At 38.9% G+C, this 15,431-nt stretch overlaps 1 protein-coding gene across 1 annotated transcript in view; it reads left to right on the top strand.

The window, feature by feature from the left end:
* LOC127934512 (potassium/sodium hyperpolarization-activated cyclic nucleotide-gated channel 3-like) overlaps positions 1-15,431 on the top strand; it is a 52,881-nt gene that overhangs the window by 14,809 nt on the left and 22,641 nt on the right. Inside the window, exon 2 of the mRNA XM_052531934.1 lies at positions 8,616-9,039. Within this exon, the coding sequence (XP_052387894.1) occupies positions 8,616-9,039 (424 nt within the window). The remainder of the gene's footprint in view (positions 1-8,615; positions 9,040-15,431) is intronic.

Here is a 15,431-nt window from a genome sequence, read left to right as displayed (position 1 = left end):
ACAAGTTTGTTGTTTGTTTGAAGAATCCCACTCAGAAGTGGGGATTCGCCATCTGGCCACACACACACACACACACACACACACAGACGCACACACTCATGACACATTAGAGAGAGAGAGAGAGAGAGAGAGAGAGGGGATGTTAGATCATGTATCAGACAGCTGCAGTATAAAGTGCCGCTCTGAATTAGTCTTTTCTCTTACACCGTGTCCAACTCACTGAGATTCAACTTTATAGAAGACCCTGATGTGTGTGTGTGTGTGTGTGCGTGTGTGTGTGTGTGTGCGTGTGTGTGCTCTTGTTTTTGTCTCATATCAGGACACAACTCTGTATAATGACATGGGTATGACACAGGTATTACAAGGAGAGGGTGACTTATGAGGACATAACCCATGACCCCATTTTTCAAAACACTTATAAATCATACAGAATGAGTTTTTTTGAGAAAGTAAAAATGCACAAAGTTTCCTGTGAGGGTTAGGGTTAGGTGTAGGGTTGGTGAAGGCAGTGTTAATTTCGTTGACTAAATATTTTCGTCATTATTTTCGTCACGAATATATTTTTGCGGACGAAAACGAAACGAAAACTAAAAAAGAAGCCACTGATGGAGACTAAAACTATGACTAAATTGATTGACATTATCGTCAACGAATAAAGGACGAGACGAAAATAGACTGTGACGAAAATCAAATCAGCAGACGGGAGAGATGCCAGGAATGAACAAAAGAACCGGCAAAATGGAACAGGCGAGACTGCATGAGAGAAGAGAACCAATCAGAGCCTGACTTATTGAGACGTGAAGCGAAGGTTTTCAGTTTTTAAATGAGCTCCCGGGAAGACGGCATTCGAAGAGGTGATGTCTAAAAGAGCGACAAAATGTCCACAGCTCACTTCACGTTTGACGACGAACAAAACAAAACAAAGTGTAAAGCACGCAGAGCGCTCATTCGTGGCAAGAACACAACCAATTTGAAAAGACATTTACAGCGAGCCACCTGGACCTTTTCTCAAATGTAATTTCACAACGATGTTCTTTTGTTTATTGAGCTAAGCAAAATTGAAAGACTGCAGTGCGTAGATGTTGTAGCATTAAATATTACGAACTGGAAAGTACTGTAAAATAACCCCTTCTTCAAGTTAGATGCGAGCACAATACTAATACGTAATATTATGATACATACATTTGATTAATACTAATGTTTAGTATATTTTATAATGTTCTACTTGTATAACAAATATTTCTATATTAGTCATGTGAAACATGAATGTTCACATCCTATCATTATACATACAAATCTAGCAATATTGTAGTATTTAAAACATACAATATTGCTAGACAAATGAATACCTTATAAAATCTTGTTACTTTTTTTATCCACCCAACTTATTAAATATTTACTTTAAATGTATGCACTTATTGTTCAGCTCAGCTGTAAGCTTTAAGGTCCTGGACCTAACTTTATTTTTCTTTTATTGATGGTCAATTGGCAGCTAGTTATTGTTTTACATTATCATGACAGTGTTTGTTGCTGCATAAAAGCTTTTGAATCGAAATAAAGACACAGTTGTGTTGAAATAAAGTTGAATTTGTGTTTTATATATTTTGGTTAAGTTTGTTTCCTATACCAGCTGTAAAAAAATTGTCTAGTAAATCTGTTATTGATTTTAGTCTTATTTTAGTCGACTAAAATACCAAGCAATTTTAGTCGACTAAAATAAGACTAAAATTAAAACAAATCAGATGACTAAAACTTGACTTAAACTAAAAAGAATTATAGTCAAAAGACTAAGACTAAAACTAAATTAAAATTTCGTGTCAAAATTAACACTGGGTGAAGGACCATAGAATATACAGTTTCTACAGTATAAAAACCATTACGCCTATGGGATGAACACACTTTACACAAAAACAAACGTGTGTGTGTGTGTGTGTGTGTGTCGGGAAATACTAAGGCTGAAGAACAAATGTTGTGAGTGTTGAATGTGCTGTTCCTGTGACGCGTTGTGAGGTTCTCCTGGGTTTTATACCTCAGTATCAGAAACGTCTCACTAAATATAACACACACCCTGACAGCGATCCGAATCACCGGATTCCCTCGCTTCTTTGAAGAATTCCAATTACTGTCAGTGTTTTCCGTGTGTGTGTGTGTGTGTGTGTGTGTAGTATTCCATCCACAGCTCAAGCATCACAGACAGTTTGTTGTGTGTGTGTTATTTTACTATAATTTGTGTTCAATCAAGATGCATTGATTCGTCCACAAATATCTGAATGTTAAAAGAAATAATAAATTAAATTCAGTGGAAAATCTCAAATACCAGCAAATCGAACTGCCTTTGTTTACTTTGCCCGGCCTGCTTTAAATTGGCTTTCACACTGACGATGGATTTTATGGGCTTCCTAAACTTGGGAGGGTAAATCAACCAGAACCGGATGAGCCGTACACCACACTGACCTTCTCTCTGTATGCAATCTATAGAGCCGCGACGATATATCACCCAACAACAGAGCCAATCTAGATTCAATTACCACCTGGGCCAAGAGTGCAATTTATATCTAAACACACATACACACACACACACACATACGTGTGGACGCTCCTGAGGCTGTGAGTGTCACGGTATGTGTTAGGAAACACGAAGAGAAGGAACCAATTGCAGTAAGTATGATTTATTAAAGGGGTAATCCAGTAGAGTAAACAGTCCAGGCAGGGTCAACACCAGAGAATCCAAAACATAAACACAAACAAGACACGAACGCAAGGCAAGGCAAGGCAAGATCAGGATGACGGGCATGAAACGGCAACATATAAACAAGGACTCCGTAACACAGACTAAGACAGACTGGGTATTTATACACAGAAGGGTAATGGGGAAACAGGAGACAGGTGGGGGAGACAATCAATTACGTAACAAGGAGGAAGGTGACCATATAAGGAAACAGGAAGTGCTCTGGGACAGACACCGTGAGAAGGAGGACATCTAGTGGAACCCCGGGGAACAACAACCCAGACACTGTGACAGTACCCCCCCTCTACGGAGCGGCTCCCAGACGCTCCAAGACAAAACACAAAGACCAGGAGGGAGGCGGACAGGTGGAGGCTCAGGGGGAGGGACGGTGGGTCGGACAAGGAACACATGGGGGACAAACTCCAGAAATGAAAACATAAAACAGGGGGACCAGGAGGGAGGAGGACCGGAGGAGGTACAGGGGGAGGGACGGAGGGCCAGACAAACTGAGGGGAACAGACAGAAACCTAACAGAAACCAAAACAACACAGAGAAATCCCTGAAGGACCTGTTGAGGCCCCCACCAGGGCGGAGCGGAAGACCACCACAGCCTTGTGGTCAAAGTCAAAGGCCTCCAGGGCGGAGCGGAAGACCACCACAGCCTTGTGGTCAAAGTCAAAGGCCTCCAGGGCGGTGCGGAAGACCACCACAGCCTTGTGGTCAATGTCAGAGTCCTCCAGGGCGGAGCGGAGGACCACCACAGCCTTGTGTTCAAAGTCAAAGGCCTCCAGGGCGGTGCGGAAGACCACCACAGCCTTGTGGTCAATGTCAGAGTCCTCCAGGGCGGAGCGGAGGACCACCACAGCCTTGTGTTCAAAGCCAGAGCCCTCCAGGGCAGAGCGGACGGCCACCACGTCCCCGTGGTTGAGACCGGAGTCCCCCGGAACGGAGCAGCAGACCACCCAGTGACTTGACTTGGCTCTGGAGGGTAATTGGTGACTGGCCCTGGCTCTGGAGGGTCCTCGGTGACTGGCCCTGTCTCTGGAACAGCCTCGGGCTCCACCTTGGCATCAGGCACCGCCTCAGCCTCCAGAGCTGGATCGGGCGCCGCCTCGGCCTCTGGAACAGCCTCGGGCACCGCCTCGACCTCCGGAACAGCCTCGGGCACTGCCTCAGCATCGGGTGCCACCTCGGCCTCTGGAACAGCGTCGGGCACCGCCTCGACCTCCGGAACAGCCTCGGGCACCGCCTCGGCATCAGGCACCGCCTTAGCCTCCAGAACTGGATCGGGCGCCGCCTCGGCCTCTGGAACAGCCTCGGGCACCGCCTCGACCTCCGGAACGGCCTTGGGCACCGCCTCGGCATCGGGTGCCACCTCGGCCTCTGGAACAGCGTCGGGCACCGCCTCGACCTCCGGAACAACCTCGAGCACCGCCTCGGCAACTGCCTCGGGAACGGCCTCGGGCACAGCCTCGGCCTCTGGAACAGCAATGGGCGCTGCCTCGACCTCGGGCACCACCTCGGCCTCTGGAACAGCGTCGGGCACCGACTCGGCATCGGGCGCGGCCTCGGGCGCGGCCTCGGCCTCAGGCACCGCCTTGGCCTCTGGAACGGCCTCGGGCACCACCTCGGTAACGGCCTCGGGATCGGCCTCTAGCACCGCCTCAGCCTCTGGACCAGCAACGGGCACTGCCTCGGTAACTGCATTGGGAACAGCCTCGGGCACCGCCTCGGCCTCCAGAACTGGATCGGGCACCGCCTCGGCCTCTGGAACCGCCTCGGGCACCGCCTCTGCATCGGGTGCCACCTCGGCCTTTGGAACAGCGTCGGGCACCGCCTCGACCTTCGGAACAGCCTCGGGCACCGCCTCGGTAACTGCATTGGGAACAGCCTCGGGCACCGCCTCGGCCTCCAGAACAGGAACGGACACCGCCTCGGCCTCTGGAACAGCAACGGGCACCGCCTCGGCCTCCGGAACAGCATTGAGCACCGCCTCTGCCTCTGGGACAGCATCGTGCACCGCCTCTGCCTCCGGGACAGCATCGTGCACCTTATCTGGAGACTCAGGCTTTGAGTCGGCCAACTTGTGCTGTGGCGCTGGGATGGCGGCCATCTTGTGCTGTGGCGCTGGGCTGGCGGTCATCTTGTGCTGTGGCGCTGGGCTGGCGGCCATCTTGTGCTGTGGCGCTGGGCTGGCGGCCATCTTGTGCTGTGGCGCTGGGCTGGTGGCCATCTTGTTCTGTGGCGCTGGGCTGGCGGCCATCTTGTGCTGTGGCGCTGGGCTGGCGGTCATTTTGTGCTGTGGCGCTGGGTTGGCGGCCATCTTGTGCTGAGGCGCTGGCTCAGCAGCTATGACGTGAACCGTCTTGGGAACCTCTAGGATCCTTGATAGCGTAGCGAAATAATCCAAGAATGAGTCAGCGGCCATCTTGTGCTGTGGCGCGGAGCTGGCGGCCATCTTGTGTTGTGGTACTGGGCTAGCGACCACTTGGTGCTGTGGCACTGGGCTGGCGGCCATCTTGGGTTGTGGCGTTACCATGGCGGGCGTGCGCTTCCTCTCACCTCTCCGTCCGCCATAGTGAGAGGGTGGCTCTGATCCATCCCACACGAGCCCTGGGTCGAAGGGAGGCCATGGTTGAGATTGGTGCCGAATCTCCTCTCGACCACTCCCTCCTCGGCGACCTCCCCTGGTCCCCCGGAAAACCACCAGGCGAGTTCCATCAAAACCGCCTCTGTCCCGCTCTGTGGCTGGGGATGAGGCATGAGCAGACATACCGCTGGTTCCTATGTTGACGGAGTCCTTCTGTCACGGTATGTGTTAGGAAACACGAAGAGAAGGAACCAATTGCAGTAAGTATGATTTATTAAAGGGGTAATCCAGTAGAGTAAACAGTCCAGGCAGGGTCAACACCAGAGAATCCAAAACATAAACACAAACAAGACACGAACGCAAGGCAAGGCAAGGCAAGATCAGGATGACGGGCATGAAACGGCAACATATAAACAAGGACTCCGTAACACAGACTAAGACAGACTGGGTATTTATACACAGAAGGGTAATGGGGAAACAGGAGACAGGTGGGGGAGACAATCAATTACGTAACAAGGAGGAAGGTGACCATATAAGGAAACAGGAAGTGCTCTGGGACAGACACCGTGAGAAGGAGGACATCTAGTGGAACCCCGGGGAACAACAACCCAGACACTGTGACAGTGAGAGGTCGCGCTGCATGCATTAAACTCCTGTGTTTACTTCTGAGATCGGTGAGGAATTCAGCGTCATGACTTTCTGAACATAATTCATGGCTGAAATCTCAAGTGCATCCTGCTTGCGATTCATAAGCTGAATCCTCAGCAAACAGAATTTGAATTTATTGCCAAAATGAATTTCCTTAGTCACAAAGGTGCATGCATGCATTTGCATTCTGAATTACAATGCATTGCGATGATGTGCAATGTTTTATGTGATATATGTGAGCTCATGAAAAATCTGGATATGAATTTATGTGTTGCTGATTCTGCATGAACGACTCACTTTTTGGCAACTTCTTGAATCTGGTTCTCAAGAATGTCTTTTATTGATTTGGATGGGAAATTCTGCTTTTACACTGCAAAAAGTGCTACTTTGTATTTTTGTCTGGTTTTCTAGTACAAGTATCTAAACATTCTTTATGAAATTCATCAAAGCGGAGTGAGTTTGATGCTTAAATAAAAAGCAAATATCTGCCAGCGGGATCAGAAACTTAAACTTGAGACTGAGTACATTTGAGCCCACTGGCAAATATTTATTCTTGTTTTAAGGATAAACCTCATTTTCAGACTTATCTTCTTATTCGCTGTTGTGCATTTTAAATAATTTTATCTTGGTTTAAGAATATTTAGATATTTGTGCTAGAAAACAAGATAAGAATACAGAGTGAAAACCAAGCAGGACAAGATGGTGTTGTGGCATGTAAACCAGATTGAGCACCACTTAACCAGTATGAAAGCATCCAAAACATACTGTATACTGGTAACAAGAAATTAAATCTTCTTAACTGGTCACCAGATATGCCAGCATTTCGGATCTAGGCATTTTCCCCCACAGTGGTTTATTTCAGATCTAGTATATGCTTTGATGCATGTTTGTAATTAAATGACCAGAAAGAACTGAAGTGTGAACATTTCTAATGATAGTTTAGTTATAAAACATTACAAATATGTGCCTTTGAGCTAGTTTGAAGTCAAAAACGCCATTGGTTGATCAAAGGTTTTTAGTGGTGCAGCAGGGCTCGAGAATGTGACCGTTTGTTTTTTTGTTTTATTTTTTTAAAAAGAGAAAGCAATTTAAATGTCAAAATGGCAATCAAGAAATCAACCAATACACTGAAAAAATAAATAAATGATAAAAACAACATGCATAATTTTTAATGTGAATGGTCAAAATAAGACAATTGAAAAGAAAAAAGTGCTCCATATAAGTGACTGAAAAAAGCATTGTGATTTAGCAGGCATTTCACACTCATTCATGCACACACCATGACAGTCAAAACTGTGCCATTTATTGATATACACTCTATGATAATCCAACAGTAAAATGTTTTAACAGAATACAGAACTTCACACAATCAAAAGGTGTTTAAAAGATGCATGGAATAGTGCCATATTCAGTTTAGATTCTGATTAAATTATTAAATTGTGCTCTGTTTTCAGATTTAAAATATTAGAGCTTTCGTGTCATCTCCCTCCACAGCACAGGTATAATTCACGTTTTGAGAGTCAAATCCCTGTCCAACTCTTTACTGTGTAACGTAATCCACTCTGGCTTTGTGATCTGACATCTGATCCCTAGTTATTGACTAAAAGTGCTATAGTCAGCAGCAGCCGAATCAGCAGTGGCCCACTTGGGTTTGTTTGTTAACCAATAAACCCAGTTTAAATGTTTGAAAACCCCCAAACCAGCCCCAATTTTGTCCATTCGCTCATTTCAATTCAAAACTGCCCAGTCTTGCAACACTGGCTGCGAGATTTAGCGAGAAGCTTTCAAACTCTGCACATAATTCTCCGTTATAAACCAATCAAACAGCGTTGACGCACAAAACTAGAAGTAGTAACGCTTCCTATAGCCATGGTGTTGTGATAGAAATAGTTAGATGTTCTAGGGTTTGTAAAACCTTTTGAGAGAGAAATTCAAGCATTTCTCAGTGACTTTCAAGCATTCCAAAACTATTTTCCGTACTTTAAAGTTCTAAAAATGATCCAATTTGAATGTTGTTTTTAATAAGATGAGCAAAATACACTTTGTGGGAAACAAACATCAATCCATAATAACACTTCCTCCGGTGAAAAAGTGTTCTGGTCTGAATCAGGAGAGAAATCTGCACAGATCAAGCAGCGTTTAAACAGCTGTAAATAAATCTGCGACTGGATTTTAATGTGAGAGACAACAGCAGGTGCACTTTTCTTCACTGGAGGAAGTGTTATTATACACTAAGTAGCCGTTCAAAAGGCCCTTTTTACCGCCGCGGGCACATTTTCGCAAATAGACGTCAGTTTTGCCTTGCTGATGTGTTACATTTGACTGCTTCAGTCACGGAAAATGAAAGAAAAACACTATAGTTTAAATATTTAATATATTTCATATTTAATATTCACAGATGAATATGCGCCACCTGGCGGTAGTTTCGCGAATGATTTTAACACGCGACTGAATTACAGTTACAGCCGCGGCACCGCGCCGGCGGTATGTGCGGCGGTAAGGCCCAGATAGTCTGGCCACCTACTGTAGATTATAGACACTATGTTTTTGAGTTAAAAACGTCTAATTCTGGATTTAACAGACATTGACATTGACACTACATTTTACAGTTTTTGAATACACTGACTTCTGGCTGTAATTCTCCTCCAGGTTTTACTGGGATCTCACCATGCTCCTCCTGATGGTGGGAAATCTCATCGTCATCCCCGTGGGCATCACCTTCTTCAAGGACGAGCACACGCCGCCGTGGATCGTCTTCAACGTGGTTTCCGACACCTTCTTCCTCTTGGACCTGGTGCTGAACTTCCGCACGGGGATCGTAAAGGAGGACAACGCGGAGATCATTCTGGACCCTCAGCGGATCAAGATCAAATATCTGCGCTCGTGGTTCGTGGTGGACTTCATCTCCTCCATCCCCGTGGACTATATCTTCCTCATTGTGGAGACGCGCATCGATTCGGATTTCTACAAGACGGCGCGAGCTCTGCGCATCGTACGCTTCGCGAAGATCCTCAGTCTGCTGCGACTTCTGCGACTCTCGCGGCTCATACGCTACATTCATCAGTGGGAGGAGGTGAGAGGACGTGTTTCCATCGATTTAAAACGCATTCACTGTCTACATTTCATTTAATCATTCTAAAAAGAATATACAGAGAAATATCATTAGGACTCAAACACTTCAGACCTTCGAAAATGCCAAATAATTAATTAAGACAAGACAATTAAGACAAATTAATAAAAAATAATCATAATAATATATAAAATATTATTATAAAATTATAAAATAATAACATTAAAATGAAAAATTATTATTATTATTATTATTCATGTGAATTTATTTTAATAAATCTTAATGTATACAAAAATGTAATTAGAACATTACCACAAAAATATTATTATTATTATTATTATTATTATTCATGTGAATTTATTTTAATAAATCTTAATGTATACAAAAATGTAATTAGAACATTACCACAAAAATATTATTATTATTATTATTATTATTATTATTATTATTATTATTATTATTAATGAATATTTATAATAATAATAATAAATAAATAAAACGCCTGACCTTCAATGGTCAAATGCCAGACAACACCACCACAAAAAAAAAAGATTAATATAAGTAATTATAATTATTAGAATTTAATATATGTAATTTAAAAAACTATTATTATTATTATTTTACATTAATTTTAATAAAAACAAATATACACAATAATATCATTAGAACTCAAACACTTCAGACCTTCATAAATTCCAGAGAATACCACAAAAATGTATTATAAAAATAATATATTAACAATTATTATAAAACTATTCAAAAATGTAATAATAGCAATAAAATAAATAATTATTATAATAAATATTAATGTGCATTTATTTACACAATAATTTAATTAGGACTCTAGCACATCTTGACTTTCAAAAATGCCATATAACATGAGCACAAAAATGTATTATTATTATTATTATTATTATTATTATTATTATTATTATTATTATTATTATTATTATTATTAATGTATATTTATTTTAATATTTAAAAAAAAAACTCTGACCTTCAGAAACGGCAGACAACCACATAAATGAATAAAATTAATTATAATTATTAAAATATAATATATGTAATTAGAAAAACTAATATTATTATTATTATTATTATTATACATTTATTTTAATAAAAATAATTATATACAAAATCATTTAATTAGGACTCAAGCACTTCTGACCTTCAAAAATACAACACAGACAACACAGCCACAAAAATGAATAGTAACAATAATAATATTTATTATTATTAATGTGCATTTCTTTTAACACCTCTAAAATTTCATGTACTCAATCTTTTAATTTTTTTACACATAATATGACTTTGATGACTTTTTGTATTTTGGGTGAACTGCTCCTTTAATGGAGTTCTTAAATATGTGTCATTTTAGATTCAGTCTTTAGTGTTACTCCAAATATTTACATAAATAGATACATATAAAATTAATGGATGGCACATTGTATCATATTCTCTTCATATTGATATGATTGATCTTAGCTAGCAAATATGAGTATAGTTTGAAAAATAAGATATACAAATAATACACACACACACACACACAAACACATATATATTAGTGATTTGAAATCGATTGTGATCCATGTGATATATATTATAACCTGTTATTCCTTATTTCAGTGACAGGATCTTAATCATTTTTAAAATATTCAGTTTTTTTATTATTTCAGTAATTTGGCATACATGAAATTTGCTGTCTTTATATTGATTATTTAGATTATTTATCATTACATGTGTTTGACTGCATGTCAATCAGTTAATAAAAACATTTATATATTTATCTATCTATTAATTTAAATTTTAAAGTATTTATTTTTTTTAAATAGTAGGTGATGTGCCATTCTATTTATTTTATTGTAAGTGAATCCAGTTAGTCAGCATGTTATTAACACAATATCTGATGAAGGCTTTTTGCGTGACTCAATCTGAGCAAACCATCCAAGTTTTAATTGAGTGACTGTTTTTAAGAGCTGAAGCAGTCCCTCTCACAAACGATGTCTCTGAGCTTAGTGTGCGGGATCGTTTCGGAGCCGTCCGTGGAGCTTCGGTTGATGGGCCGTCTGTGTGTGTTTATTGAGTGAAGCCAGGGAGTCCGTCTCTATTAATATCTGCATCTGGGATTGCTCTGATTTATGGCTGGTGTCACAGAGATCAGATGTTCTGGATGAAGAGCGTGATGTTCAGGATGACACAGAGCTCCCTGAGGTTCTTCAAAAACACAAATCTACTCAATCTAGGCTTGTAGACAGACTGAAGTCTGCAGGAGGAGGAAGAAACTGGGTTTAACAGCGTATTTAAGGGATGCAAAACGGTTTGCGAACTTAAAAAGTGAATGTGCAAATGTGAATATGTAAAATAAATATGCACACAGCAGACAGGCTCTAAAAGCATGTTAATAAAGAATCAAACACCCTCATTGTCTTGACATGCTGTAATACTACTCATTCATTTCCAGTTTGTATACTATACACAATATATTGATGGACGATCACAAGTGCAGTGTGCAGTGAACACTGTGTGTGAGGAACTGTAATAATTAGAAGATCATGTGCTGTTCTAAAAATACAAAAATTGTTCATTTATTTTAAATGTTTTTATAAAAAAAAAATATATTTTCATAATTTCATTCATTAATGTAGTTATTTCAATGGGTTTGTTCTATTTATAAAAAAAAAAAAGTAGGTGATGTAGTATTTTAAACAAAGATTTTAATTAATTAATTTATTATAATGTATTTTAATGTATGTGTGTGTGTGTGTGTTTATGAAATTATTTTTGCCATTCTGAACAAACATTTTAATTATTTCTTTTATTTATTTTAAATAATCTCTCTTAATTAATTACATTTTTATTTTAAGAAATTTTGATGGATCAGTTAAATATGTTTTAATAAATTTTTTTTTTTAAATATTTAGTAACGTGCCATTCTAAACATAAAATTGAAATTAATTTATTTAATTGAAATATTTTGAATTTTTAAAATGTTTTTATTTTCATACATGAATGTATGTATTTTAATAAATTGTAAATTATTTATTTAATTTAATTTATTTTAATTTTTAAATAGTAGGTGATGTGGTATTTTAATTCATTTATTTATTCTAATACATTTAATATTATAGTTTTTTTTTCAAATGTGCCATTCTAAACAAAGATTTTAATTAATTTATTTCAATTTATTAATTACTTAATCTGTATACATTTTTTTTATTAATTTGAATTTGTTTGTTTGTTTAATTTTGTAATATTTTAAATAGTAGTTGATGTGCTATTCTAAACAAATTCTAAAGCCCAGTGTTTTTAGTGACAGCTGCCAATGGATGAATATCGTTATGATTATTTTTATGAAGGCTCAGATTGCATGTAACTTTGACTTTGTTCATATATTATACATTTGTAGATTCGCCCCTCGCCGTTCAGACAAGACACATTATAGTCTTCATTCCCCTGATTCACAATAATGACTTTATAATACGCCCAAATTAGAGAGGATTTCCACAATCTACCCAGAGCACTTCTCATTTTAATTACTCTGCAGTCTGTTTCCATTTCACCAAATTCAAAGCCCTCGTGAGCTGTCTGTTGTCTGCTGGATTTATCCTCAGCTTTGAGTGACTTTATGAAGTCTTTTATGGGTAATAAAACTGCAGCTGACATTTTAATTGTGAAACTTGAAGACACTGAATCTATTGCATGCTTCAGATCTTCACTATAGGTCTTGTGTCCAAAAGCAACACCAGGATAAACGATGCTATAATTTGACGTTTTAATGCATTCTTGAAATCCATGAATGCATCTGTTAGTTTTCTGAAAAAATAAAATATTAACATTAATATTAATAAATAATTATTATGTATCAAAATCATATTTTTTAATAAAACAAAAATAAATAGAAATGATTACAATTATCATTATCAATATGTATACTATTCGTACTGATAATAATAATAATAATAATATAAATAATAGTTTAGCATAGTAATGTTATTATTATTATTATTATTATTATTATTATTATTATTATTATATTAATAATAACAATACTACTACTTCTTTAAGTTTTAATACTAGCACTATAATTACTGCTTATAATAATTATAAATTATTTGTATTATTATTGCTGATGATGAATAAAATAATAATAATAATAATAATAATAATAATGTATTAAAATTAGTAGTAGTTTTATTGAAATTTAAAAACAAAAAATAACATTACAAAAAATATTATTATTATTATGTAATTCGTTTTTTTTTATTATTATTATGCTAATAATAATAATAATATATTATAAGTATTAACATCACCGTCAATAACAATAATAATAATAATAATAATAATGTATTAATAGTAATATTAAAACTTAAAACTAGTAGTAACATTGTTAATATTAATAACAACATTGATATTGATATTAATATCATTTTTTTAACCTTCACATATTTTTGTCATTGTTATTAAGTTTTATATGTAACATATATACAACTAATCATTAGTTTCCACAGTACTTTTCTTTTTTGAGCTCAAAGCTGAAATGCTGGTGTTTAGAGACACACTGATGTAGTCCATCCACTGTTATCTGTTTTTCTGTCTGTGTCTCTGTGATGATGCAGACCGTCAGTAATGAGGATGACTTTTACACAACGCTGCATGATTAATTCAGATGCTTTAACACTGAGTTATGTTACAGAGAGCCAATTATTTAATCCGAGCTCATGCTGTTTCCCTCAGAAAGAGCCAGAGCGACGAGCGACGTAATGCTTTGTTTGTCATTACACTGACCTGGCAGAGGAACAGTTAATAAAGACAACAATCACCTTCTCACTGTGGACGAGAGACATAGACAGACAGTGAGAAAGAGAGATAGTTTTCATCAGTCAGTAACAGTAGCATCATGTGAGTGTATTCCTCTCACATAAGCTTTTAAAAGCTGTGTTTTAAAGTGGTTTTTAATAAGCCCCGGTGCAGTTAAGTAGCTTTCAATTGTTGAGGCCATTAACATCCAGCGGACCACGGCTTCTAGAGGATACTTAACCTCCAGATTAACCACTCACTCACTCACTCGCCCCTTCAGCCTGTCTTCAGCTCTCTCTCTCTCTCTCTCTCTCTCTCTCTCTCTCTCTGTCTTTCTCTCTCTCTCTCTCTCTCTCTCTCTGTCACTCAATTCAATTTCAATTTCAATTTCAATTTAGGTGAGCTTTATTGGCATGACAAAAACTGTACATTTGTATTGCCAAAGCAGTTGCAGCTGGGCTGCTTACAAATAGTGCACATATGTATTTACAGAAAGAAAAAGAGTAATAGTAATAATACAAATATATAAAAAGTATTAACCATGTAGTGCAAAGTGAATTAGTGTATGTGAATGTATAAGTTAGAAATAAAATAAAATAGAATATGGTATTAGATTTACAGAGGCAAAATATACATCTAAGTAATACAACACAGTAATATGGCGTAACACAATCTACATGTGCTGGAAACATCAGGTCAGGGCAGGTTGAGTGTTTTCTCTAACATCATGACAGGCAGACACACACTGAGCAGCAAATACACAGCAGTTCTTGTGTTCTCCTAACAGATACGGCAGTTTCTCCTGGTTCGGAAGAGTTTTAAATGTCTGATGGATCTGCTGTATTTGATCATAGAACCCTGTCCGTATGTCCGTGTATTTGGGGCATTCTGTTAGGAAGTGCAGTTCTGTTTCCATCTGATTCAGATCACAGTGTGAACACAGTCTCTGCTCCGCTGGCAGCCATGTTTTTCTGTGTCTGCCCGTCTCTATCATCAGCTTGTGTCCGCTGAGTCTGTATCTGGTCAGTGTGCTCCTCAGTTTCTGATCTGACACTGTGTACAGATACTCTGCCATACTCTACTCTCTCTTTAGAGTCAGATAGCATCGCATTTTACTCTGTTGTTGTGCTTGGGTTTGCCAGTGAGTGATGTAGTTCTGTTTGATTTGTGCAGTAATCTGATTGATTCTGATGTGATTCAGAGCATCAGTAGATGTTAGTGGAGCATCAGGACTGAAGCTCTGGATCAGCTGAGGGAGGGGACTGCTTTCTTTGCTCATCTCTTGGTATTGAAGGGCTTTATAATGATATGATTGGGGGTCACTGAGTTTCAGATGTTTCCAGAATTTAATTGCCCTTTTTTGTATCTTTACGATTAGAGGATATTTGCCTAATTCTGCCCTGCATGCGTTATTTGTTGTGTGCCGGTGCACGTGTAATATATTTTTACACAGTTCTGCATGCAGGGTCTCAATTGGATGTTTTTCCCATTTGGTGAAATCTTGATTTGGATTGGTCAGTGGACCCCACACCTCACTGCCATAGAGTGCAATGGGCTCAACTACTGATTCTAATATTTTCAGCCAAATTCTAATA

The sequence above is a fragment of the Carassius gibelio genome, chromosome A18 (genome assembly GCF_023724105.1).
Source record: "Carassius gibelio isolate Cgi1373 ecotype wild population from Czech Republic chromosome A18, carGib1.2-hapl.c, whole genome shotgun sequence".
NCBI lineage: Eukaryota > Metazoa > Chordata > Actinopteri > Cypriniformes > Cyprinidae > Carassius > Carassius gibelio.
Note: the sequence above shows the minus strand (reverse complement) of the source record. Positions and strands in the feature narration are given on the sequence as shown.